Source organism: Temnothorax americanus, unplaced genomic scaffold (assembly GCF_048541705.1).
Source record: "Temnothorax americanus isolate GAGA-0224 unplaced genomic scaffold, ASM4854170v1 Scaffold85, whole genome shotgun sequence".
In the NCBI taxonomy this organism is placed as follows: Eukaryota; Metazoa; Arthropoda; class Insecta; order Hymenoptera; family Formicidae; genus Temnothorax; species Temnothorax americanus.
The window spans coordinates 365130-390321 of record NW_027509808.1 but is presented as its reverse complement, the minus strand read 5'-3'; the positions used below and the strand labels follow the sequence as shown (position 1 = coordinate 390321).

The 25192-nt window shown below is 36.8% G+C and overlaps 3 protein-coding genes across 10 annotated transcripts in view; all 3 read left to right on the top strand.

The window, feature by feature from the left end:
- Positions 1 to 25192, top strand: part of LOC143907632 (glutamate receptor ionotropic, kainate 2) — a 143244-nt gene that overhangs the window by 35512 nt on the left and 82540 nt on the right. For all 8 annotated transcript variants that reach the window (XM_077424506.1, XM_077424505.1, XM_077424510.1 and 5 more), the window contains one exon: positions 8019 to 8180. In XM_077424506.1, the coding sequence (XP_077280632.1) occupies positions 8019 to 8180 (162 nt within the window). The remainder of the gene's footprint in view (positions 1 to 8018; positions 8181 to 25192) is intronic.
- LOC143907618 (uncharacterized) lies at positions 676 to 1619 on the top strand. The gene is made up of 3 exons (XM_077424495.1): positions 676 to 1005; positions 1164 to 1538; positions 1585 to 1619. Exons 1-3 carry the CDS (start codon positions 888 to 890, stop codon positions 1617 to 1619), a joined length of 528 nt encoding a protein of 175 aa, XP_077280621.1. The 5' UTR covers positions 676 to 887.
- Positions 1693 to 4167, top strand: LOC143907619 (uncharacterized). The gene is made up of 2 exons (XM_077424496.1): positions 1693 to 2220; positions 4032 to 4167. Exon 1 carries the CDS (start codon positions 1733 to 1735, stop codon positions 2210 to 2212), a length of 480 nt encoding a protein of 159 aa, XP_077280622.1. The 5' UTR covers positions 1693 to 1732; the 3' UTR covers positions 2213 to 2220; positions 4032 to 4167.

Sequence of the window (25192 nt, the reverse complement as noted above, 5' to 3'; positions counted from 1 at the left end):
TGTATTTTAACTGAAACAAGCGAACGTGTTGGAGTAGCTGCTAAAAACAACAGCAAACATATTTAGGGATTTTAGGGATCATCTATTCCTTATTTAAACATAGCTAATGATCGAGTACAGCCCGGGTAGTCAATGAGATCGCGTAAGAAAATACCGAAAGAAGTCGTCGCGAGCGTTTCCGGGAGGATCAGAGTGCTTAACGCGTTACAGCGAAAACGGAGAAAAGAATGGCAGTGAGCTACACTGGTGGCGGACAATACTTGCGGGATGAGAGATGGAAGGCGGCTAATGCGCATCCACTCCGTTACAGATAAATGAATTAGTTAGTTACGACGCGGAACGCGAAAAGTAAAAGAGCGCGTCGGGCTGTGAGAATACCATCAGGAACGGTTAAGGTTTTCTGATGAAAAACGGGGAGCGTGGAGGAAACGGTGATTTGGCGAGACGTAAATACTAAGGGCGCTCGTTATACCGCTTACGACATATCCATTCATCCTGTTGCTCGATTGAACAAACCGTCTTCTTTTATCTCCGGATAGAATGGTTAATTTCAACATTTTTTCAACGTCTAATTTAACGAAAAAAAGTATTTGATTGGAAAAGGTATAATATTTTCGCAGTATTACACGATAAATATCTATATGTGATAATTATATTTCAAGTCTCGTTCTCCGGGATTACACATAGGTAGTACCGCTACTTCCGCTAGGCTGAGTCACAAGGTTTAGAGAGTATAGAGTAAAGCTTTCTATGGTACGCGCCTGCGCACCTTGACGGCCGTTACATCTTCATAACGTTTCTTGTGCTCGACAGAGACACATCGAAAGAGAGTTTTTCGCCCTTGTCAACAATTTTCCTTGGAAAAGTGTTTCCAATTTCTCTAAAAGATGGGGAAAGGAAAGAAGAGAAGTAGAGACAAGGAGTCAGACGAGAAAATCCTCAAAAAATTGAGGAGGTTAGAAAAGAAAATCAAACGAAAACAGTCCGTCGACGTGTCCGATTCAGGTAAATCTGTTTCTTTTTCTTTGATATTATTTTTCCTTGAGGTATTGGCTTCGTGTTCTCGTAATGAATGAGACACGTTTGCGCTTTATGGCTGGTGACTTTTGCACGAAGGAGGCAATAACAACCAGTGCTTTACTTGAATCTATGTCTGTTTTTAGACGATTCAGCCCTCAAGTCGAATAATGAAAATCGTCCAAATAACAGACAGGTCGATAACCTCTCTGTACATGACGCATCCAATGACGATTTAAAAAGCATGTTTTCGTCTAAGGACGACGATGCTAATGGACAAGTACCGTGTGATCAGTCCAAATCAACGGCTCAGGCCCCAGACACTGAAAGTGAGGTTATGGAAGTAATTTCGACACTTTCGGGTAAGACGTCAGATGAGGTTAACAACACGGTCGTTGAGACGAAACAGTTGGATGAAGAGACTAAAAAAGTTCTTGTTGAAGACCCAGAAAGTGGAAAACAGAAAGACATTGATCTTCATCCAGATTTGGTGTCCAGATGGTCAAAATGGGTGAAAGAAGGTTTGACCAAAGAAACAAAAACGGAGGTTTTGGCCAAATATTCCAGAAAAGGAAATCTTTCCTTGGAAGCTCCTGCCTTAAACGATGTAGTCGCAGCTACGTTGAACGAAGCTGGCACTAAACGAGAGAAGCTGTTTATTCTGGAACAAAATTTTGCTGGGACAGCACTCGCAGCCTTAGGAGAAGCAATTACGATGATTCTGAAGGATGAGGAGGAGCCTATTGATAGGATGAAGTTATTGGAGCGACTAGCTGACACTGGGAAGTTGTTAACTCAACTTCATTTCCAAATTTCATCAGCCAGGAAAGCTTTTATTGCTCCCGCGTTGACTAAACAAGTCAAGGATTTGCTTCAAAAAACCACCCCGGGTGAATTTCTCTACGGAGATAAAATAGGAGAAGTAATTAAGTCTGCAAAATCTATGGAAAAACTTGGAAAAGAAATTAAAGTCCAGAAGGCCCCTGTATCTTCAACTGTCTCCAAAAAACCTAATTCCAAGTACACAGGACGTAATTTAAACTGGAGAAGCCCTTACTCGAGACCGGGAACGTCGAACCAGGGCTACAGGACGTCACAGACGTCCTCGAAGTTCTCGAAGAACCAACAGTACAACAAACCAAAACAGACTCCTCAAGCCAAGACTCAACCCACCCAGCAAGAAAAACAACAATAGTTGAAGACGTAAGATATACTGCTGGACGTTTAAAAAATTTTTACCAAGCCTGGGCGGCGATTACACGCGACAAATTTGTTCTTGAGTGTATTAAAGGATATAAAATAATCTTTAATCATCCTGTTTATCAAAATAGAGTTTTTACTGGTAATAATTTTTCTAAAGAGGAAGAAAAAGACTTAGAGAAGGCAATTTTTAAATTAAAAGCTAGTGGGGCTATAAAAGAATGTAAACCAATTCAAGGTCAATTTATTTCGCCATATTTTTTAGTTCCAAAACCCAATGGTTCAAAACGTTTTATTTTAAACTTAAAAGATTTAAACAAATTTATTAAAACGTCTCATTTTAAACTTGAAGACTTAAGAACAGCAACAAAGCTTATCTCAAAAAATTCGTTTATGTGTACATTAGATCTGAGAGAGGCTTATTTTTTAGTAAATATGGATAAAAATAGCAGAAAATTTTTACGCTTTATTTTCAAAGGTACGCTTTACGAATTCACATGCCTCCCTTTTGGTTTATGTACCCGTCCATTTGTTTTTACCAAAGTAATGAAACCCGTGGATAATATATTAAGAGAACAGGGTTTAATTTCAACAAGGTATCTAGACGATATTTTTTGTATAGGATCAACTTACGAATCTTGCATGAAAAACGTAACAATCACTAAAAGAGCGCTCGAATCTTTAGGTTTTTTGATCAATAAAGAAAAGAGTATGAATATTCCGGCGACACAATGTAAATTTTTAGGATTTATTATTAATTCGAGTCAAATGACCTTAGAGCTAACCCAAGAAAAAAGGAAAAAATTAGTAAGTCTAATAGAAATTTTCTTACATAAGAAGTCTTGTAAAATACGCGATTTTGCGAGTTTAATAGGACTATTGATAGCTGCTTGCCCAGCGGTTCCTTATGGTTTACTCTATACTAAGGTATTAGAAAGAGAAAAATTTATGGCTTTAATTGTGCAAGATCAAGATTTTGAAAAAACCATGTCGATATCAAATAGCTCACATTTAGACTTGAAATGGTGGAAGAAGAATATCCCTATTGCAAAACAACCGATAAGGCATCTTAAATTCGAAAAGGAAATTTTTTCAGACGCCTCTCTTACAGGCTGGGGAGCTAGTTGTAACTATTCTCATACTAATGGTTTTTGGACAGCGTCAGAACGAAAGCTACATATCAACCACCTGGAGTTAATTGCAGCTTTCTATGCTTTAAAATGTTTTGCTTCCAATTGTCGTAAATGTGAGATCTTGCTCAGAGTGGACAATACAACTGCTTTAGCTTATATAAATCGAATGGGGGGCATTCAGTATCCTACATTAAATCGTTTAGCTAGAAATATTTGGCAGTGGTGTGAAGAAAGGGAAATCTGGATAGTCGCCTCTTATATACCTTCACAAGAGAATACAGACGCTGATAGGGAATCGAGAAGAACAAACATTGATACAGAATGGGAATTGGCAAATTTCGCATTCAAAAAAATTGTGAACAGATGGGGTTACCCAGAGATTGATTTATTTGCCTCAAGAAGTAACACCAAGATAAATAAATTCTGTTCTTGGAAAAGAGATCCAGAGGCATGGACCATTGATGCGTTTACACTGGATTGGAAAAATTTGGAATTTTATGCCTTTCCGCCCTTTTCCGTAATACTAAAAGTATTACAGAAAATAAGAAATGATAAGGCGTGTGGTATTTTAGTTGTACCAAATTGGCCTTCCCAGCCTTGGTATCCTGTATTTATGTCTATGCTTATGGATAAACCAGAAATTTTTTCACCATCACCTGATCTCTTATTATCTCCCTGCAGGTCCTTGAAACACCCCCTGGCAAGTCATCTTTCCCTGGTTGCAGGAAAATTATGCGGATAGCATACAGAAAGAAGAACCTGTCTGAAAATGCCATCAACATTTTGATTTCATCCTTAACAGACTCAACATTACGTCAATATAATTCTGGTTTAAAAAACTGGTGGAATTTTTGCAAAAAATTCAGATTGGATCCTTTCCAGGCGGGTATTGAAGCTGTGTTACAGTATTTATCTCAACGTTTTGACAATGGAGCCTCTTACGGTACTCTCAACACCGAGAGATCAGCAATATCACTCATCAGTCTCGATGATTCCTCGAACAATCCAATAATGACTCGTTTCTTCAAAGGTGTATTCAAATTACGACCTACAAAAGCGAAATATGACTCGATTTGGGATATTGAAGTAGTTTTGAGATGGGCAGAAGAGTTAGAACCTCTCGAGACCCTGGATTTAAAACAATTGACTTACAAACTAGTAATTCTAATGGCATTGGCAACCGCACATAGAGTTCAGACTTTGGCGTTAATAAAAATCAACAATATTTCTATCTCACAAGAAGGAGTCCAGATAACAATAACTGAGGCAATTAAAACTTCGAAAGTAGGAGTGGATCAACCAAAGTTTTTTTTGCCTTTCTTCAAAGAGAGATCAAAGGCATGTGTGGCAAGAGCCATTATTCGTTACTTGGCAGCAACCAAAGACTTGAGGAAAAGTGAGAAAAATTTATTTATTACTATAAATAAACCTCATCAGGCGGCAAACTCACAATCCGTCAGTAGATGGATAAAAGAGTGCCTTAGACAAGCTGGAATTGACACACGATTCACAGCTCACAGTACACGACACGCTGCGACTTCGGCAGCTGATCGAAAAGGAATAGATATAAATATAATACGTAAAACAGCCAGTTGGTCAGGACAATCAGAGGTCTTCGCCAGATTCTACAAAAGACCGATTTCTTCTGATCGAGGTGTGTTTGCTTCAACAGTTTTAGGAGATCGTTAAAACACATTTACTTATATTTTTGTTTTTTTTTTTTTTTTTCATATTTTTTTTTTTTTTTTTAATTTTCCTTTTACTAAAAAAAAAAAAAAAAAAAAAAAGAAAAGAAAGTAGAAAAATTCTTCAAAGTTAAATTTGTAACTCTAAACATCTACCTATGTGTAATCCCGGAGAACGAGACTTGAAATATAATTGAAAATCAAACGAACTTACCTGTAAGTGACGTTCGATTGTAATTATATGAGAGTCTCGTTCGAAGGGATTACAACCCACCCTTAAAAACCCTCCCAATCACGAATTTTTCCCCTTTCTTGTCGACAAGTGTCTATATAGCTCTGAAAATTATGAAGATGTAACGGCCGTCAAGGTGCGCAGGCGTGTACCATAGAAAGCTTTACTCTATACTCTCTAAACCTTGTGACTCAGCCTAGCGGAAGTAGCGGTACTACCTATGTGTAATCCCTTCGAACGAGACTCTCATATAATTACAATCGAACGTCACTTACAGGTAAGTTCGTTTGATTTTCAATATCTTATAATATCTACACACACACTAATATTATACTTTAACCAACTAATATTTAACTAGTTCAGCTTTTAAATAAGAGAACCGTGCATATAAAATGGTTTTTTAAGACCTATCATAAATTTTAAAAAATGTGTTTTTTCTATATTTTGACTGTAATAATACTACAATAACGTTTATTAAGTTACTATAGTACCTATATTCAATATTTTGGGATATTAATTGATGTAAAGATATTTTTGCCGAAATTAGCGTTTATGTACACATATAAAACATGATATTACACGCATTGATACATTATTAATTTTATCGTGCACTGATATATCGCTTCATTATCAGCCAAGCTGTAAACAATATTATCAAACTAAATTTTTTAAGCGTTCTACACGAGCGCGAACGGATAATACGGTGCTATAGTCGGTCCGGCATGACTTTGAACAGAAATAGCCATTCATGAAACCAAATGCTAATCGGCAACGCTGGTTATCACTTTTAACTATCGCTCACATGGTTCAACTAAAAAATCGCCTCTAGTACTAGGTCAGGAAAACGTCCTGCTGCTTTTTATCGCGCCAAAGGATGCTCGTTAATTTCCGTAAACGACCCGGGGGCATATTGCGATGAGAGTTTGAATACCGAAAGGGAGAGGACTTCAATGCGCAACATCCTTAAATATTCCTTCCTTTAAAGAACGGACTAGTTGTCAATAAAGAGAACGATGTGTGCCTAGAGTCACTCTATGCGATTGTTCGATGAATTGAAAGTATGTTCGCAAGACTTTCAAACGTGACATCTTTGAAAAATTCCGCAGAAAGGCGACTTTTAACGCACTATTGATAGCCTGGCGGCTATGTAATCGGTGTCAGTTTGATGAATAGGTGTTATTAGAATGCATCTTTCTTTCAAGAGCACGTCGGCATATCGTGCAACGATAGTGATTTTTAACGTAGGCATATTTTTTTAATTGCGACACGGTTTCGTTTTTCTTTTGCGTTCAATGTCTGCACGTCGACGATTGACGATGAACTTTGCTTGTTTATCTGTAATGTGCGGTGATCTCAATGTTTAGGATAAAAATAAAAATTTTAAATTTGATATATTTTAAAATATATGCTCTCTAACGTTACTATAACAGAAGTATTATGTTCTTTGTCTATAAATATTAATACCATATCAAATATATTGTTTGATATGATGGTGTAACGTCTATGTATAGGTATATATGCATGTAATATATATTGCATAGTGTATTATCTAATGATTGTTATATACATAGCATATATACGTGTGTACGTGAGTACGTGTATAATACGACGTTATTCCACGAATTATTTGTGTGTGATCCTATACACTCAGAGAAATGGACAATTATTTCAAAAATTAACAAATTTATAATCCGATATTTTTAATCGGAATTATGAAAATGATAGCCGGATATCAGTGATAATTGTTCGGTTTTTTAATTATTCCGATTGAAAGTGTCGGATTGTCCGTTTGTTAATTTTCGAACGATCATTTAGACTTGGATTTTTCTCTCAGTGTAGAGTAATCAGTGGTCAGTATTATATACATTGAACTCCACGAATCAAATGAATCTCTGTTATAAGAATTAACAATATGTGATTGTATAGTCGAAACAATCAAAAAGTGATCAAAAAGCACGTAGTTAATAATATTGAAAATAAATATTTTATATACCAATTAACTACAATTGTTATACCAAATAATTGAATCGATATTGAATTATCTTTCTTATTGGTATATTTTGAACCTACCGCCATACACAGATACAGTCGCTCACACATACATTTTCTCAGCCAATCAGAGTCAGTCTTTCCACTGTTCGTACATCTCTCCGCTGGCTGGTGGCAATAACAGTTCCGTCGGTATCGGTAACGTTCATGCATTGTAGGCTGCGGTCCACTTGACACTACAAATGCTTCGAAGCATTCTTCTTCTTTTTTTTTCAATGAAGAAGGAGAAGAAGAATGCTTCAAAGCATTTATAGCGCCAAGTGGACCGCAGCTGTAATGTATCGTAACGTACGCTCAGAATAAAGAAAGTTTGTCATAGCTCGTATTAGTAGTAAATCAGCCGTTCCCTCCAAGTAAGAGACACAATACTTATACATTGTGATTATAATAACATTAAATAAATTTAACGTTTTAACTGAATTTGAGAAGCTAAATATTATCTTAAATCTTGCCAATTATTGGCACGAATAAAATATCATAGAGAAATTATTTAGTATGCGAGCTGAATAAACACACTTATAGTATTAAAACGTAACGTATACGTAATCTCCGTTATACGAGATTCACACAGCCTCGTTCGGAGCTTGCAGTTTATTAGCATACATGGACGAACTTTGATCGTTTGAGAGTATTATCACTATGGAACGGAATGGTGTTCCACTTTAAAGGATTAACGCGATCATATTCGTGCTTACTTTCTAGGTGCTATATTCACTCATGACCAAAAGGATAGCAGCACGGAGCTGGCCTTCAAGTACGCCGTTTACAAGATCAACAAGGACAAAATTATACTGCCGAAGACCACGTTGGAGTACGACATCCAGTACGTGTCGAAAGATGATTCCTTCCACGCATCGAAGAAGGGTAAGTATTATTACATTTGCGTGTTTTTTGCATGCTCTCTTATTAAATTTCGTATTTTCTATATACGTTTTATTTTTGGTAAACCTATAGTCATGCAGTTTTATTTGCATTTCCGTAATCAACGTCAGCGTAAGAAATAGTAATTTGAACTGAAACTTGCGGCGCAGAAAGTTCTCCGGTGTAATGAAACGATGCCGCATCGCACACGTCTGTAAGAAATTTCACTGAAGTTAAAAAACATCTCTCACGCTCGTTAATCTCACGGTTTCCTACATGTCAAAAATGATTTATTCCTGAAAACTCGCTACGCTTCCGCACAGTTATAGAAAGGCTGTAAAATGTTTAAATGGTTCATAGCCCGTTTCTCTCTGACATAAGTCTAAAATATTAATTTATTTCAGTGTTGAAAATACGAGCGATACAATTGCAACGCGCTATTGCTAAAATGCTTACACAGTAACAAGTACGATTGTTAATAAAATAACAAAGTATAATACGTTGAGTTACGCGACGTTAGATTTTTTCCACGAAACATTGGATACATTAAATAATTGACCGCGAACGAAAACGTTTGTGAGGGACATAACGCTAACTACGTTAAGTCGGGACAAAGAGCTTTGGTTTATCGCAAGAGCAAAATCATGGTACTTAAATAGACAATACTCCGAGGTATCTTGAATACTCTGAGAGTCCTTTTAGTCGACACTATACGCCGCGCGACATAAGGTGCTACCGTAAGCAAAATTTATCGCGTTGACGGCATGTATAAACCAGCCAAGAATAACTGGCTTGCTTGCTTCTCGTCGTTATTAAAGTAGCATACACATTATTATCCGTCTCGACTGCCGCTAGCGGATACTCTCACCGTAGAGTAGAGACCCATTGTCTGTCTTGCTTCGCCCTTAAAAACATATTATTTGTCCCTTGTCCGACGTATCGAGAAAATTTAAGAGACAAGATCAATTTTGCCCATGAGGTACATCTCGCGGGAATTTCTCAATATAATTCCTACAACTGATTCCTTTTTCCACATAGAGAAATCGCGAAGTTCTTATTATAGTTATTATTTTTATAAGAGAAATAAAACCTGTAAGACATGAAACATCGTCATATTACAACATTGGAAAGAATATATTTTGTATCCTTCCCTCTTGTTTGAGAAATTTTTTTTTACACTTATCTTGGAAAAAATAAAATATTCCAGAACTCATTTTCGACAAAGCAATTGCGTTAGTATTGCGAAATAAAACTCCTACTTTGTTTCAACAAAAATATTAGAAAATTTGGAGTCTATAACGAAATTTAATGTAGCTTTAAGATAACTCATTAGTCAGGTTGTTTTTACAGTACGACCCTTAAAATCCTAAAATTAATTGAGTAAAGTTGCCACTTTTTTTTCTCTTGACAAATATTCTGTGGTATTTTTCCAATTCCCTGTAAAGCGCATTAATATCGCAAGTTGTATGATTTTTTTAAACTGACCTACCACGAAACGTTAATCGAGCGAACGCTATTATGTTTGTCCGAGTAACGGCACATGTTATGTGCGTTGTGCAAACATTATAACAATTGGATATGTTAGTACAGTATTATAGCACCCTATATACCTTCGTCTAATATTGATGCAGGAAAATAGCCCTCAGACTGCCCTCATTATTTTCACTCACCATATCGTAAATCACAACGCCTCGAAGCGATCCATGCTTTATAACACGTGAAATTGTGTATCTTACCCGATCGATGAAAAGGACGTCTTCAATAATTCAATGCGGAATTTATATCTTTTGAAATATATACTATCGTAGTTTGTTCCCTCGTTTGTTCCTTTGTACTTTACGCATCAAAAGTCGTTGTGAAGATAATTTAGACACTTATAATATTATATAATATTGTTAACGATACGTTATACAAAGTAGAGAAGGCTTTCTTAACATTTTGTGGATACAATATTTGAAACGACTCTTCTATGCCTTTCCACATATAACCTTGCACCAGCATACAAAAATGCATTTATGAGATCCGATTTCGTCAAATTCACTTAACGTAGTCAATAACTTTACATACATTTCCATTTCTATTTTTCACGACGATGGATACTCTTGGTACGATCTTTACGATTCGATTTAGGTTATCGCAGACTCGCGGTTTATAACCAACTCTTATTCGTGATATTATCTGAATTTATATGCTTGTAAAATTCTCATTATTGTTGAAACACATAATAGGCAAATAAAGATCCTTCCACAAAATTTTCATTATTTTCTAATACAGAGAATACTATTTATACGAGCTGCGCATAGGATCGTATTTCCACGTGATGAAAAAGCACGTAAAATCAAATTTACATTTTGAACAATAATATTATAAAACAGGAATATGCAGGTATATTCAGTTTAGCTTATTTGTGTGAAAATATCTCTGAAAATTATGAAAAGATAATTGCTTATTAATATTTAGAATAGATGTAGTTAATTTTTTTTTACATGAACACACTAAGATTATTAACAAGAATTTATTTCCTATACTTTAATTCAAATATCTTTGGTGTCGTTTGGTAATTTTTTCTAAATTTTGACAAAGCAATTATTTAAACCGTCAACATTATTAATATATAAATAGGAAATTAATTGAAATAGTATCAACTCTGGACAATATATTGTAACATACATATACACTTTCAACTACATGCGCGATAAACTTTCGTCAATGGCACCGGCTAATCCGTGCCTCGGAATTGCCACGTGGATCAATAGAACGTATGCATGTGTATCAACTACTCGAGCAGGAAGCCACTTCGAAACCAGTCCGTGTCATAGCTCGCCATGGTATGCCTGTGCTGTTGAGAGTTCTTTCCGGTGACTTTTAATGTACCCGTTTGTTCGTGCACAACACGAAAATAGTTGACATTTCTATTCTGAGTTTCATGTTCCGATTTCTCAATTTTCTGTCACAAATATGACACTGAAATTGCTTGCAGTTAGACAGGTTTTTTCTATGCTGTAATTCTAATTAGACTTTATTATTCTGAATGAAGCTTTTATTTAATTTCATTTTATTAATTTAACTTTATTATATCCAGTTTTTTACAAAGTATAATAACAATATAATATACATTGAATTAGGATTTTTTTTGCTAAAAATATGATTCAATGTTTAATACTTTAATTCAATACTTTAATCGAATATGCGAAAAAACGGGTTTTGACGATTGGAAACATGATTAATGCATGCATTGCTCCTCAATTCAGTGAAATCCCTGTGTGCGAGTGTTAGCGTATGCAATGCGTTGCAGAAGAAATTTGATCATCGGCTCCGTAACACATACGCGTATAACCGTAAAAATCTAAAGAGCCGTATACCTTTTGGCGCAAATAACGCTATTCTGCGGCAACAACGACTACGCTCTGCTTCGATCTCGCTCGCGCCGCATAATCATCGTGTCTTTACAACACTCGTTTACATATAGGCACGTGCTTCGGCCCTATGTATACATTTGTGCAAATGATGTCGCGTGAGAACCAAGCGATCAGTTAAGTATCAGCCGATGAGCCCGTTTCTCGTTTGAACTTTTTACACGCGTGAACGTTCTCTTTCGTCTCTGGTAATGGTCTCACACTTTAAGTAGTTTTGACAAAGATTATGCGGACCGTACATTGATTAGATTATCCATGAATGCGATGTGATTTAAGAAAATTTAGAGACACAAAGTCGAAATGCCCGAATGAAATTGAAATGTTCATTATTGATTTCTAGGAGTTTTTTGCTCAATCTTTTTAATTAATTCTTGAAGATTTTGAAAATTATTTTTTATTTAAAATTTTTTCAAAGGAAGGTCGATACGATATTCACCAGCATAAGACGCTGTCAAAGTTCAAAGCAAAAAAAAAACTGCACGGTAAACACATAATTTCTGAAGTTCTCGTTGGTTGGAAAGGACCAAGCGCTACGTCATGTCGCGTGTTTAAGAGTTCCTCTCGAACATATCGCTCGATTCCGCTCACGAGCATCTTTATACCGATAGTACACTCGATCTTCGATCTTCGATGTAAGAGTTTCTCAGTCATGACTATATACATGTTCAAGCTGTGCTCAAACACGAGTTATCTATATATAAAAACAAATATCCTGACTGACTGACTGACTCATCAACGCTCAGCCCAAACCCCTAAACCTATTAGAAACTTCATGAAATTCACGGAGGATAATTCTTCCACGACGTAAGCACTCACTAAGAAAGGATTTTTAGAAATTCGACCCCTAAGGAGATAAAAAGAGGTAAAATGTGTGTTAGCGAAGCACGGGTTTCAAGTTAGTTTTGCATATTTGAAAACTTTTGAGTTATTATGGTGCTGTGTGACTGACACACACACACACACACACACACATAAGTGCTTTTATACAAATAAATTAATAAGATTTGACATTTATATTAATGATTTATGCCAATTTTACTTCACTAAGGGAAGCTGAGTCGAAATCGTAAAATAGAATAGAAAAAAACTCAGCAATCTCAGTGAAAAAAAATTAAATAACTCCGACAAATTAAATAATTCCACCGCGAGCGTAGATGCATCGGTGAATAGACTGTTAACAAGTACCGTTAGTCAATTCTACTTTTTTGTTAAATAAGAATATCGCTGTAGCCATGTTAGCGTACAAGAAGGTAATTTACACGCGAACTAATAGAGAGACAAAAGATTCTCAGACAAAATGTTGCGTGAAATCTGCTGCACCGTGAACAATGAGAAAAATGTGGAACGTGAAGGAAGATTTAAAGGAAAGCATCTGGCGGCGGAGCATCATTAAGTACCGTTGAATGTAAAAACTCATTTGTCACGCGTAGGTTTCTTAGCTCACCGCGCGGCGAACGCTATTGTCCCTCGCTCATCTTTCGTATGTCATAAACACCGAGTATGCCGGCGTGAAATCTGCAAATAATGGCCACTACGGCAAATCCTGCGGATTTTACTTTCAGTTTAATCTACCTGAGAGCGAGCGTAATTTAGTTTATCTATAGCTGTCGCGCGCGCAAACTGCTATCTGCAATGCTCAACAATTTAAAGTTTCGTCGCGCGAGAACGAGTTCCAATTGTGTCGATCGTGTAATCGCCGGTGTTAGGATGCAATTCTCCGAATATCTACGCGCGCGCGCGATCGCCCACAGACGCGAAATCGAATTCTCGAGTTATGATTTTTCCGCGTTTCTGATTACTGCGCCATCGGGAAATCGTGGATAGATCCATTTCCGATCGATATTGTCCGCCTGGGCCGTATTGCGATATTTTATTTCTCTTTTTTGTCCCTGTCGCAAATCTTCTCTCGGATACTGAACCGGAAGATATGTTTATCGATATAGGTTTGAATTTCTCTCCTGCTCGTTGCGGAGGCGGATTTGCCGCCGTTTGTAAATAAATCCCGGGATATAATACCGACAGCAGAATAAAAGGCTTAAGGCCATATTTCAGTCTTAATCTGCGTTTTCCGCCACGTTTCTATCGGCGATGCACGTTCGTGTATTTGGCGTTGCCTCGCAAATCCGGGATCGGTACGATTCTCTTCCCTCGAAACTTCCATTCTGCTCTGATAGTTTGCAACACAATTATCTCTGTGCGAAAAAAAACCATGTGTGTAAGCTTTAGTCCAATCTTATTTTTCATTTGTCTATACTCTATATCTATATATATAAAATAGAATATCTGTATGTATGTATGTATGTTCTTTTATTTGACCGAATTTTAAAGAATTGTATATAAAACAGGGGTAAAATTTCCTGAGGAGTGCCATAAAGTGTATAATTTTTCGTTACCGATCTTTTGGGAAACCGGTATCAGAAATTTTTCCAATTTTTAGGGAAATAATTGACCGAATCTTAAAGAATTGTATATAAAACAGGGGTAGAATTTTCCAGGAAGTGCTATAAACTGTATAGTTTTTCGTTACCGATCTTTTTTAAAACCGCTATCCGAAATTTTTCCAACTTTTCGGAAAATAATTGACCGAATCTTAAAGAATTGTATATAAAACAGGAGTAGAATATTTTGGGGAGTACCATAAAGTGTATAATTTTTTGTTATCGATCTTTTTAGAAACCGGTATCAGAAATTTTTCCAATTTTTCGGGAAATAATTGACCGAGTAGAAAAAGATTGGTTACGACATGTTTAATCCATGAACACTCCTTATGTTTGTTCACAATAAGGATATTGAAACATAAATGAAGTTGTTTTAAGAAAAACGACTCCCGGGCGAAGCCCGGGTAACCAGCTAGTAATATATATATAAGCATTTACAACAGTTTACCTTGCAACCAACATCCAATTTTACGCACTTTATTATACCTGTTAATTTATACTTTAGCGTTGGAACGTTGCAGCAACGCTGCGATAATAATCAAAAGCATTCTTGACACTGCTCCTTTTTATTTATAGTGTAAAATAAGTTTTTTCGGCATTCGCGTTGACCCGGCGCGAGACGTTTATCAAACCGTGCTTCCAGCGACGGTAGGAGGGAATTGCGAGTCATTTTATCGACATTTCTTTAAATTTCATTTCCCTCCGTCTCTTTCGTTGCGCATCCTTCTCGCTAGTCAGTTTCATTTCGATGCGGAAATACCGCGAGTCGGGAAAAAAGCGCGGGTCAGATGGGAAAGGGGTGAAATCGGGGGGGCGGCAGAATCAAGTAGGTAGAGGTAGACTGAAAAGCAGTTAAAGGCATGCAGAGTGAGGTGCGAGCTGGTGAAATAAAGAAGAGAGGCCAGACGGAAGGAAACGCAAACCGGCGCGATACACCGGAATGCACCGCGAAACCAATATCGACAGGAGCGAAACAGACGCTTTGAGTTGTGCATGCGGCTGCACGCAGACGTGCGGAATACATACGAGAGGGAGCGCGCCCGTTCCTCGTTCGCTCTCTCGTTATGCTCCTAACAAATTCAGTTGGGAATTTGCCGAAGAAATCCCTTTTTCCTTTGCCTCGGGATAGCAAGATCCTTGAAAGCGCCACCGCACTTTGCTGGGAGATTTAAAAGCGCAAGCGGGCGCGGGCGTCAGTTTGCATTTCACCTAAGTTAGTAATATCATTACGCGTATAATAGCTTCCCAATTTCTCCTGCGGTGCAAAAATATTGCGTCGTCATGACCCACGTGACGACGCAATATTTTTGGACACTTTAGAAATTATTTACTCTTTGCGTCTCTTCGACATATAAACATATAGCTAACAAAATACTTTATAAACGGAGAAGAAAGAGAAGAAAACTAGAAAAAAATGACGTCATATAAACAAAACCATATTTAAGTAATATTTTATAAAACGTCACGATTTTAATATAAAGAATAAATTAATGGACGGCGAATCTGGATCTGTTGAACGAGTTAAGAGCTGTTGAATTTTTCGTTTTCCTCGGCTGATTAATCGAATGACATTCAGCTTGCGCGAGAGAAACGAGTTACGGAGAAACATCGTAACGACAGGGATGTACTCGGCAGGCTGCAAAATTGATTCAATGGCGAGCAAAGAGATTTAACGCGCAATTACTCTGATTGAACGAAGCTGATGGTTTGGGATCCGTCGGTAGAATTACCGACATCAAAGTACAGACCGGTACTTCGCTCCTCGTTAAGGGGACTGAAAAGAGGACCAACAAACGTACATCCTTACGGCATACATACATTGTTCCGGCGAAACAATGCGTCTTTGTCGCTACTGCGCTAATGCTGATCCGTTTGTGGAGGATTCAAAATATCTGGCGAATATCTAATACAAAACGCACAATGAGATACATATTATACAAAAATACATTGCGCTTTGTATTAAAAAATATTAAATAAATATAAAAGTTGTATAAAAGCGATATTAATGATATAAATTTTTAGTTTGGAAAGTTCTCTTTACACAAATTTTCTTTGTACTTTTATTTAATATGCACGGTTTTTTATATATTCTTATATGGAACTTCATATAAAACTATAACTTTCTCAAAAAATTGTTCTCATCTTTCTTTTACCTTAGATCTTGTGTAGATTTTCATAGAAAGTATTTGATTCTGCTAGTAAGAAAAATTTCGAGGAAAAAAGCTCTCTTTCTTTATATAAAATATTTTTACCTCGTTGTGCTACTAGAGATAAATCGTTTATAATGGATTGTTTGTGCAACAACCTGTTGCAGCAGCGAATTGCTCAAATTCGAATACTATTGCCAGCGAATTTTATTATATATATAATTTTTTAGATATATTTAATCAGTAAAATAGATATTGATATTTTCCGATATTTTTTTTATAAAATATGCCGATCCCACCCCGAAAATCAAGAAATATATCTTTAATAATAAGCGACCAAATTAACCGATTTAGCAAGTCAAAGAATAGCGATACTACTTGCGAAAGTTTGTTAGTTCCAAACTTCGATCATCGCTATTACTTTATACAGCACGAGCAATAAGATATTATACTTGCAAATTGAAAATATATGAAAGATATCCTTATTACGGTGTCGCTTCGTAATGAATATTTTCAGGATAAAGATATATTTTGAAGCAATTTTGAAACATTTTTAGTAATCTATTTAAGTAATATAATTGATGTGTGCTCGTATTCTACAAAGAATAAAATATATATCTACAGTGTATTTTCTAAAGCTTAAAACGACGAAAAAAAGAGTCACTTTTTGGATAAAAGAGTTTTTTTTTAGAAAAGTACAAGGTCTTTAATAAAATTTCTCCAACACGTCACACGTATTGTAATTATAATATATACTATAATACACTAAAATAATCCTTTCTCTTACATCCACAAATGGAGCAGTTTGCATTCATAATTATTATCCGTTAGATCGTTTTACAAAAAATCATTGAACATTTTATTCAAACTTTGGTACACAATATTCATATGTAAATATTATGTAATTATTTCAATTGTTTACATCTATGAATAATGATGGAAAATATATGCACAGGAAATGATCAAAATGATACATAACTATATGCTGTAATATTAAAATAAGTATTAAAGATTATGAAACATTATTGTAAGTAATAACAAGTAATATTAAAATTAGGAACTGAATATACATGCACGCAATAATTGCATCTTTATTAGCATTGCCGATATATTAATTACCTACTTACAAATCTATTTACTTTTGTTCCAAAAATTAAGTTTATTATAATATAATATTATTTGCATTTCAAACGAGAAATTGTAATGTGTCCCAGGTCATATTTGATCGAATTTATTGATCAGATTTTAATATACTATTATAAGTATGATAATTAAATATAATGTCTATTAATATATGTTATACTTATTTTACATTATTGTGAATTTAGTTACATTTTTAAATTATGAACAATTATTATATATATATATATATATATATATATATATATAGTTCTGTATAATTCTTTATTTCTACGGATTAAGGAAAGTATATTTTATAATATCATCTACATTTTAAATTATTTATTTATTTTCTAATCTATATATATATATATATATATATATATATATATATAAACCGTCTGTTTTTTTCATATCCGTCCAAACATATCTGTTTCAAAAGTTTTTATTTTAAGTTCTTGTTATTTTTTTAGTCACATAAACATCTATTTGATCACGACGAAACGTTTGAAGCACACCAAGGTGCCGTGATTATTGCCAATTAATGCCTAGCAATAAGTAGTAACTAACAAATTGATGGGGGACCTGTGAAACGCAGGACGAGATCTTCGTTCTCGCCGAACGTAGCGCCGCCGGGGTGGGACTTTGAAATTTTAATGAGCCGCGCTCTCTGACCTCGTCGTTGGAGATTCGTGCGAGCGAAGGGATATGAAAAAGGAATGGCCCGCGTTTCGATACGGACGAAGTTGGAAGTTACTGGGGAGGCGGTTCCCGCGAAAAGTTGTGAGAAGTCAATTAGTATGGTGCTCCTTTCACGTGGATCCCCAACGCGCGCGGTTGTTAAGGTTCCAGCTGGCGGTATATGCGATAATCTGTAGGACTTTAAAAGAGAGAGAGGTTGCCGCCAAGAGACTTTAAAAGAGAGGGAGGCCGCTCGTTATGCCAGGCGCGATAAAATAATACGCTTTTGCATCACTCTTTGAGAAACTAAAGTTTAGTTACTGTAAGGGTATTAGGTTGCAAAAACTTTCACGGAATTAGTCTTACAGTTGTGTGCGGAATTATACACGGCATCGGAGTTCTTGTGGGTTCTTTTGCGAGAGAGACGCGGAGATGCTGCATGGAAATAAATAAATTCGTAAGTCAAACGCTTGCAATAATTTTTATAAAGATATATACAGAAAAATAATCGGAGAGAGGTACACAATTCATTCTGTTATAAATGTAAAGTAAATGTACTATTATAGAAGGATAATAAGAAGGATTGTCTCATTTTTGTTGAGAAAAAAAAATATATCTTCCACAAATTAGCAAAGCATAAAATACAATATACAAACAGGGAATAGATAAACCTAGGTGACATACATATTATCGGTGCTAAGCGACTGCATCGATATATCAATATATCACGCCTGGTTCCTTTTTGGCAACGGATTGGAGACACTTTCCTTTACAGCTTAAATCTACTGCGTCTCGAGAGAATGCCTTGGCAATGACCCGGCAAGACCTTTTTACGAGCGCGGAATAATTATGAGTCTAAGTCCGGCTGTTCACATTTTCACGTCGCCCTCTTCCCTCCCCCCGCCCTCGTAATAACTCAGTTCTACCCTTTTCACAATTTCTCATTGGGATCGTAGCAGTTGTTTTAATATTTCTAAAATAGTCCGTCGCGATTTCAACGGCAAAAAATAAGTTAGCGGAGGACTATTCTCCGAGCGATCGTTAATTTTAACGTATCGTCTCTTAAGTGGGAGACCGTAAAGTTAAATTAGATCGCACGTACGTCGCGCGTACTTTTCCATTAATAATTCTGACGTTTCAACGTGCAAAATGTTACGGTTTTATTACCGATTTATATTGCTAATCCGCTTAACGATTCGCTCATTAACGTCAGATCCGCGCGCATGCTCATAAAATTACATAATTACTTCGCATAAGACGCTAATCAACCTGATTACACGGCGGCGTAGTAATTTAAATGCCTAATTAGCCGGCGGCGCTCGTAAAGTGGCCGAGGGATGTAAGAAGAGACGTAATTGCGCTCGTTTTTTTACACTCACGTCGGCACCGCGTCATCACTGCGACGACGAGCTTTATCTCCAACGTTCTCGCGCCATTGATTTAAACGCACTCGCCTTATCTCGTTCGCGAAATTAAGAAGAATATACCAAATCTTTCTCCGCGCAATTCCAGATAGCGGAGTCGCCGTTAGTCAGTGCGGTTAGATTCATCAGCGGACGCTATTGGCACGGCGCACGAGAGGGAGAGGATAACTCTCGTGGCCGGCGGCCAAGATCATAATGTATCAGAGCTTTCCCCCCCCCCCCCGCCGCGACAATCCCGACGGTCGATTTTTGGTCGACGACAGCAAGTAGATTGAGCATCGCGCGGACTGAATCTTCTCGAGCGTATTGGAGGAAAAGGAGGAACTCGGAATAGGCAGCAATGATCCTCACTGGGCGTCCCCATTGTACGCCGCGGTGACGGTCTCCTTCCGAATTATTGTACGGAAAGATGCACGAACTCTGAGTATGAATCCTGCCTATTGTACGCCTGGACAGACGGTTAACCTTGATCCCAATGGATCTTCGGCGAATTTCATTTGCCGAGACCGAAACTGCCGTCGCGTATTACGACTTATTCGTAATGGACTCGACCTTTGAAAACCTACGCCGCGGATGATCTGATCGTTGAAGAGGAGAGTTGAACCATCTATATACGGTTGCCTCTCGAAATACGATTAATCCTCGCAAAGTCGGCAGGCGTGTGAGAGAGGCGTTTTGACCCCGGTCCTTCACGTTTTGACGCCAACGCTGACCACGGCAGAGAACCTCCGTTAAAAGGGACTAACTTTCGTATTTCTCGTGCACGACGTTGACGTCGGCCACAGAAACTTTTTCGACAGCGCGCTGTCGTCGTAAACAAATTCAGATACGATTGGCTGGCTGGCTGGCGGCTGGCTGGCTCGCCTCCACCATTCGCTTTCGCCTTCTCTTATTTTCGCCGCGTTTCCGGTCGCCCCCTGGTCTGCGACCCAAACCCTCTTCCCGTTTCCGCTCCGCTTTCGCGAAAATACGCGTTATCCTCTCTCTTTCTCTCGCCCCCCCCCCCTACGCTACGATCGATCTCGCTTTCCAATTTAGTACTCGAGACCAGAGACTGCGTCCTTGAAATAAGAGCCGCCGACGTTGCTCTTCGTACTACGATGAATCCGTCTGGCTGCTACAAATGTAACTTGGAATTCGCTCTTGAAACCAATATATACCGCTCTACACGCTACAGAGATTCCGCAGATAAAACATCTCGAACTTATCGAGCTGTAAGTTCGAACGACTCCCATAAATTCGCGCGGAGATGATAAAACGGACATCGTCGCGAATATCTTGGGGAGTTAACGGATTAATAAACGAATTACGTGCATTATTCCAATTGGATAAAATTAGATAAAGCCTGGATAATATTATTTATTGGCCTAAACCTAATTGGTGTTTGACAAAATTGGATCTTCCTTCTCTTGCCGAAACTGAGATACGTTTGAGTCATCAAAGATTCATGGAGTTTCCTCGAGGATCTGCGCCATTTAATTGGTGCTTTAAAGTCCGATGGGATAATGTGGGATAGTGGGATAATGTAATTACTAGCGTGAAGCAAGTGGACAAGTGGATTCGAGTTACTTGACTATGCATAGTCTTCGAATCAATTGACACGAGGCTATACGATTGACTGCTGGTAGGACAGCATCAAGTTAGATTCTCCAGTAATGAAGTGGCTATGTAACCGAGTTACAGCGCGAAACTCAGAAACGCAACTAACGCTCAAGAGGAACCGCAGAGAAATAAAGTGATTCGATTACGAACAGCAATCAAGAACTACTTTGATGAAATGAATGAAGAAGGAGAGACGTTGAGTCAAGACATCTTCGACAGCCCAAGATGCTTATCGCCTTAATGCTCTGTAGACAATGTGATAGAAATCATGTGAATGCACATAATATTATAACCAAATTCTGCTATTTTAACAACGTTAGTAATAACGTTAATACATATAATTTCAATTTTAATAATAACTTTAATGCAATTTTAAATATGCGGTATTAATATCGTCATAACTGCATGTAACTGCATAAATTAATATATCTTACGTTCATTACGACATAATGCGGAAAAATTAAAGGTACTGAAAAATAATTTTCTCTTGCAAAGCGTTTATACAAATTAAATCGAACACGACCGTCGCTCGTTCACGTGCAATGACCAAGCAATATACGCGGAACGATATCACTGGATCTGCGCCGCTATTAGACGTATTTTTCAGAAAGGATAACTTTTCCGCGATGTAAATCCCGGCGAAAGCGAAATTGCGTTTATTCCCGAGGTTGTTGTTAGACGATTTTTTTTTCCTCATCAGCGACAAGAGCCGTGGACTGCATTGCCGTGGAAACTCAGTGTCGAATAAAACTCCGAAGCTCTGGACGAGATTCATCGCGATCCGAATAAATTACATTCATTTCGCTTCAGAGCAGAAACGCAATCAATCAATGCAGAATAGTCAATATATTATGTATTACATTCTGCGTTACATGATGATATTTTGTACGCATTCCGATGCAAAACATCAAATGGTTTAACTAAAAGGATTTTACTCAAGAAAAAAAACAAGAATGTTTAAAATGTTTACTAGATAAATATTTTATATTTTTTAAACAGAGATTTAACTTTACGAAGAATGTTTATGCATAATTGTGTAATCTCTCGCAACCTCTGTATTAACAATTGTTCATTAAAAGTGTACATTTGTTTTGTTTTCGAAATAATCCCTGCAATTTTGTTTCCAACTATTCCGAAAGTAGTAAAGAGAACTACATTTTACAATAGGCCAAATCGAGAGTGCTTTTTTTTTTCATTTGGACTTTATGGCTCAACGGTAAACGTATAATTCATAACTCAATTCTCGCAAAATATGCTCGTTTTTTGGGAGAGGTATTTTTGTATATTTTAACAAAAATAAATACGTTTTGTTCTCTAAAATAGCATGTGAATGGCATCATTGTTTGTCATTTCGTATCGAAAGTAATCACAGAAATGGTAAACACTCGGACGTCGAAAACTGTGATTATTGTTCCGTTTTGGCGCGAGCCAGCAAATAATGTCGAAAATTTCGCTGCTTTTTCTTATCCCGGTTTATATCCTTCGAGTGCCTCTTGGTAGGAAGCGAATACGAAGGCAATAAAACGTCAGAATTATATGTATCGTTTTGCCGATTGTGTCCACCGATCGCGCGGTGCATCGCGCGAGAAATATTCGTGTGGGCGTACGTGTGCGCGCTGTATAAACGATGCAAGAAACTCTACGTGTGATGCAGGGAAACAAATTTTTTTCTGACGGTTGGAACGTCGAGTGTCGCGCGAGATATATTCGCCGCAACAAGTTCGATATTTTCGTTCAGATGACTATACATGTATCGAAAGGATGTTCATTCCGCAGCAGATTACATATGACGTAATGTACGTCGCCCGTCCTGCAATCTTTTAGTCATTATTTCTTGCACGAATGTACAATTTTTCTATTTAATAACGACTTAAAAAAGGAACACAATTAGGCGATTAATTTACATAGAAGAGTAAGAATTTTTCGTGAATTTTATTCTAGGAATAACATTCCGGATAACAAAATCGCAGAAATTCAAGCTCTTCATACGAATTATGATATATTGATTTTCTATACAATGAAGGATGGTATTATATAATATCGGCGATGCTTTTAAAATTATTGTTTTTTTGATAAAAAGTATATGGATATTGTATAAAGCTTTTCCCGTCAGTTACAGCAATCACATATGCAGGAAAAATACGGATCAGTGGATATCGATATATTAAAACTGAGTTATATTTTTATTCACAAACTGATATACGAATTGCATCAAAACATAATATAAACGTCAACGTTAAAAGAGGAAGCAAAGTGTTACAAAAAGACGTGGAAAGATTATTGATTGATCGAGTTATTTTTTACTCGTCTCTTTGGTTTTGATATTCTAGCATTATATATATACACCATTACATCATCCTTTCTGCCTGCAGTATATAGTTGTCTGCTTCCATTTTTCGACGCGCATTTTATTTCCTTGCTATTCAACTGTCCACTAACGTCCCTTTACCTTCCGCTTTCTGTCCCATCTGCTCTGATCTTTATTTCCATCATGCCGCTTTATTCGACATTCTTTTCTTCTTTCTTCTTATAGCAAGACACTGCTCCTGAATTCAGAAAAAATCGACTGTACCAGATATTAAAAACTAATACGCTCTAGAATATATTCCTTATGGTAATTAATCGAGTACGGGCAAAATTTAATTTGTAAAAGATTTCGTAGAATAGTTCCGTTTTTAAAAAGATGAGCGTGGTATTACAAAAAGACGTTTTCACTAAGGATATATCGATCTGATTACATATAGGTATATAACTCAAAGAGAAATTTGTGGTTAAAAGAATATCCACTGGAACACTTCCTACAGAGAGCAAACGCATTTGTTCTGCGCTAACGATCAAGAGATCTTTTCGGTTCTTATATTCCACTTTTATCGCTACAATCTCTTCGCGTACCTTTATTACTCGCTTGTAGCGTGTATTTTATTTCTTCTCGGTTCAACTGCCTGCTCGGTTTAACCGCGTTCTCTTATCATAGGACAAAACACGATTGGATTGAAAACGGAAATGAAAATTTTAAAAAAATAATATACTGAATACGCACGATTAAAGGAAGAAAAACAAGAGAAGAAACGATAAAATTTCATTTATTATATAAGCGCACTTTGTATTGAAAATTGTTTCCATGAAGAGGAGTGGTTCATTAAAGCACTTTAAACAAAAAAAAGAATATAATATAATATATATTATATAATATATATAATATATATATAGAGTATATATAATATATATATATATATATATATATATATATATATATATATATATATATATATATATAATATAATATATATTATATATATATATATATATAGTGTACTATATATATATATATATATATATATATATATATAGTATATTATATATATATATAGTGGGTGAGAGAGAAGGAAGAGGGGGGGAGAGTGTGTGTGTGTGTGTGTGTGTGTGTGTGTGTGTGTGTGTACGAGCACGTTTGCCGGGGGTTAACGATCACCCCATTAAGCAACGAATTAAACCTCGTTTACTTTCGAGAGACTCGTTTACAACCAACTTGATTTTTCTACGCTTTGCGCTTTGAGCGCCAGCACGAATCGGCTGAAAGTTTATTTTGGTCTCAGCCATTTACCTCCGCGTGCTTGCTCATGGCTTAATAATCTGTGCAAATTTAATGCCAAGCAGATTGAAGCAATGCAATAAGACGTATTCAAATCGTAGACAGAAGTGCCGTAAAGAAATGTTAAATCAATACGTTGAATACGCTGCAAGTTAAATAATAATTTTGCAGTTTTTAGAAACCTCGTGATTATGCTCGTCTCTGAATTTTTCCAGGTGATCTAACGATTTATTAAGATTTTACATGGGAGCAATGAGAAAAATTATTTTACAGATATTTTTCGTGAAACACACACGGATTTCTCCGGCCGAGTGGTAGTCAGCTTCACATTCTGATTAATTTGACGTCGAAGTGATACGAATACATTTGCACAAAATTTTATTAATTCAATCGCGTTTGGCATTTTCTCCGCAGCTTTGTACCGGTCGTGCCATTAGAAACGGTACGCTATAAAGAAAGGAACCACCCAGATTGTGTTGTAATCCGCGTATAATGACGGCGATATCATCGTCGTAGCGTGGAATGATAATGGAACCTCGAAAACCCATTATCTCACTGCACAAGAAGCCATTACTCGCCGGTTTCCAGTTTCCCGT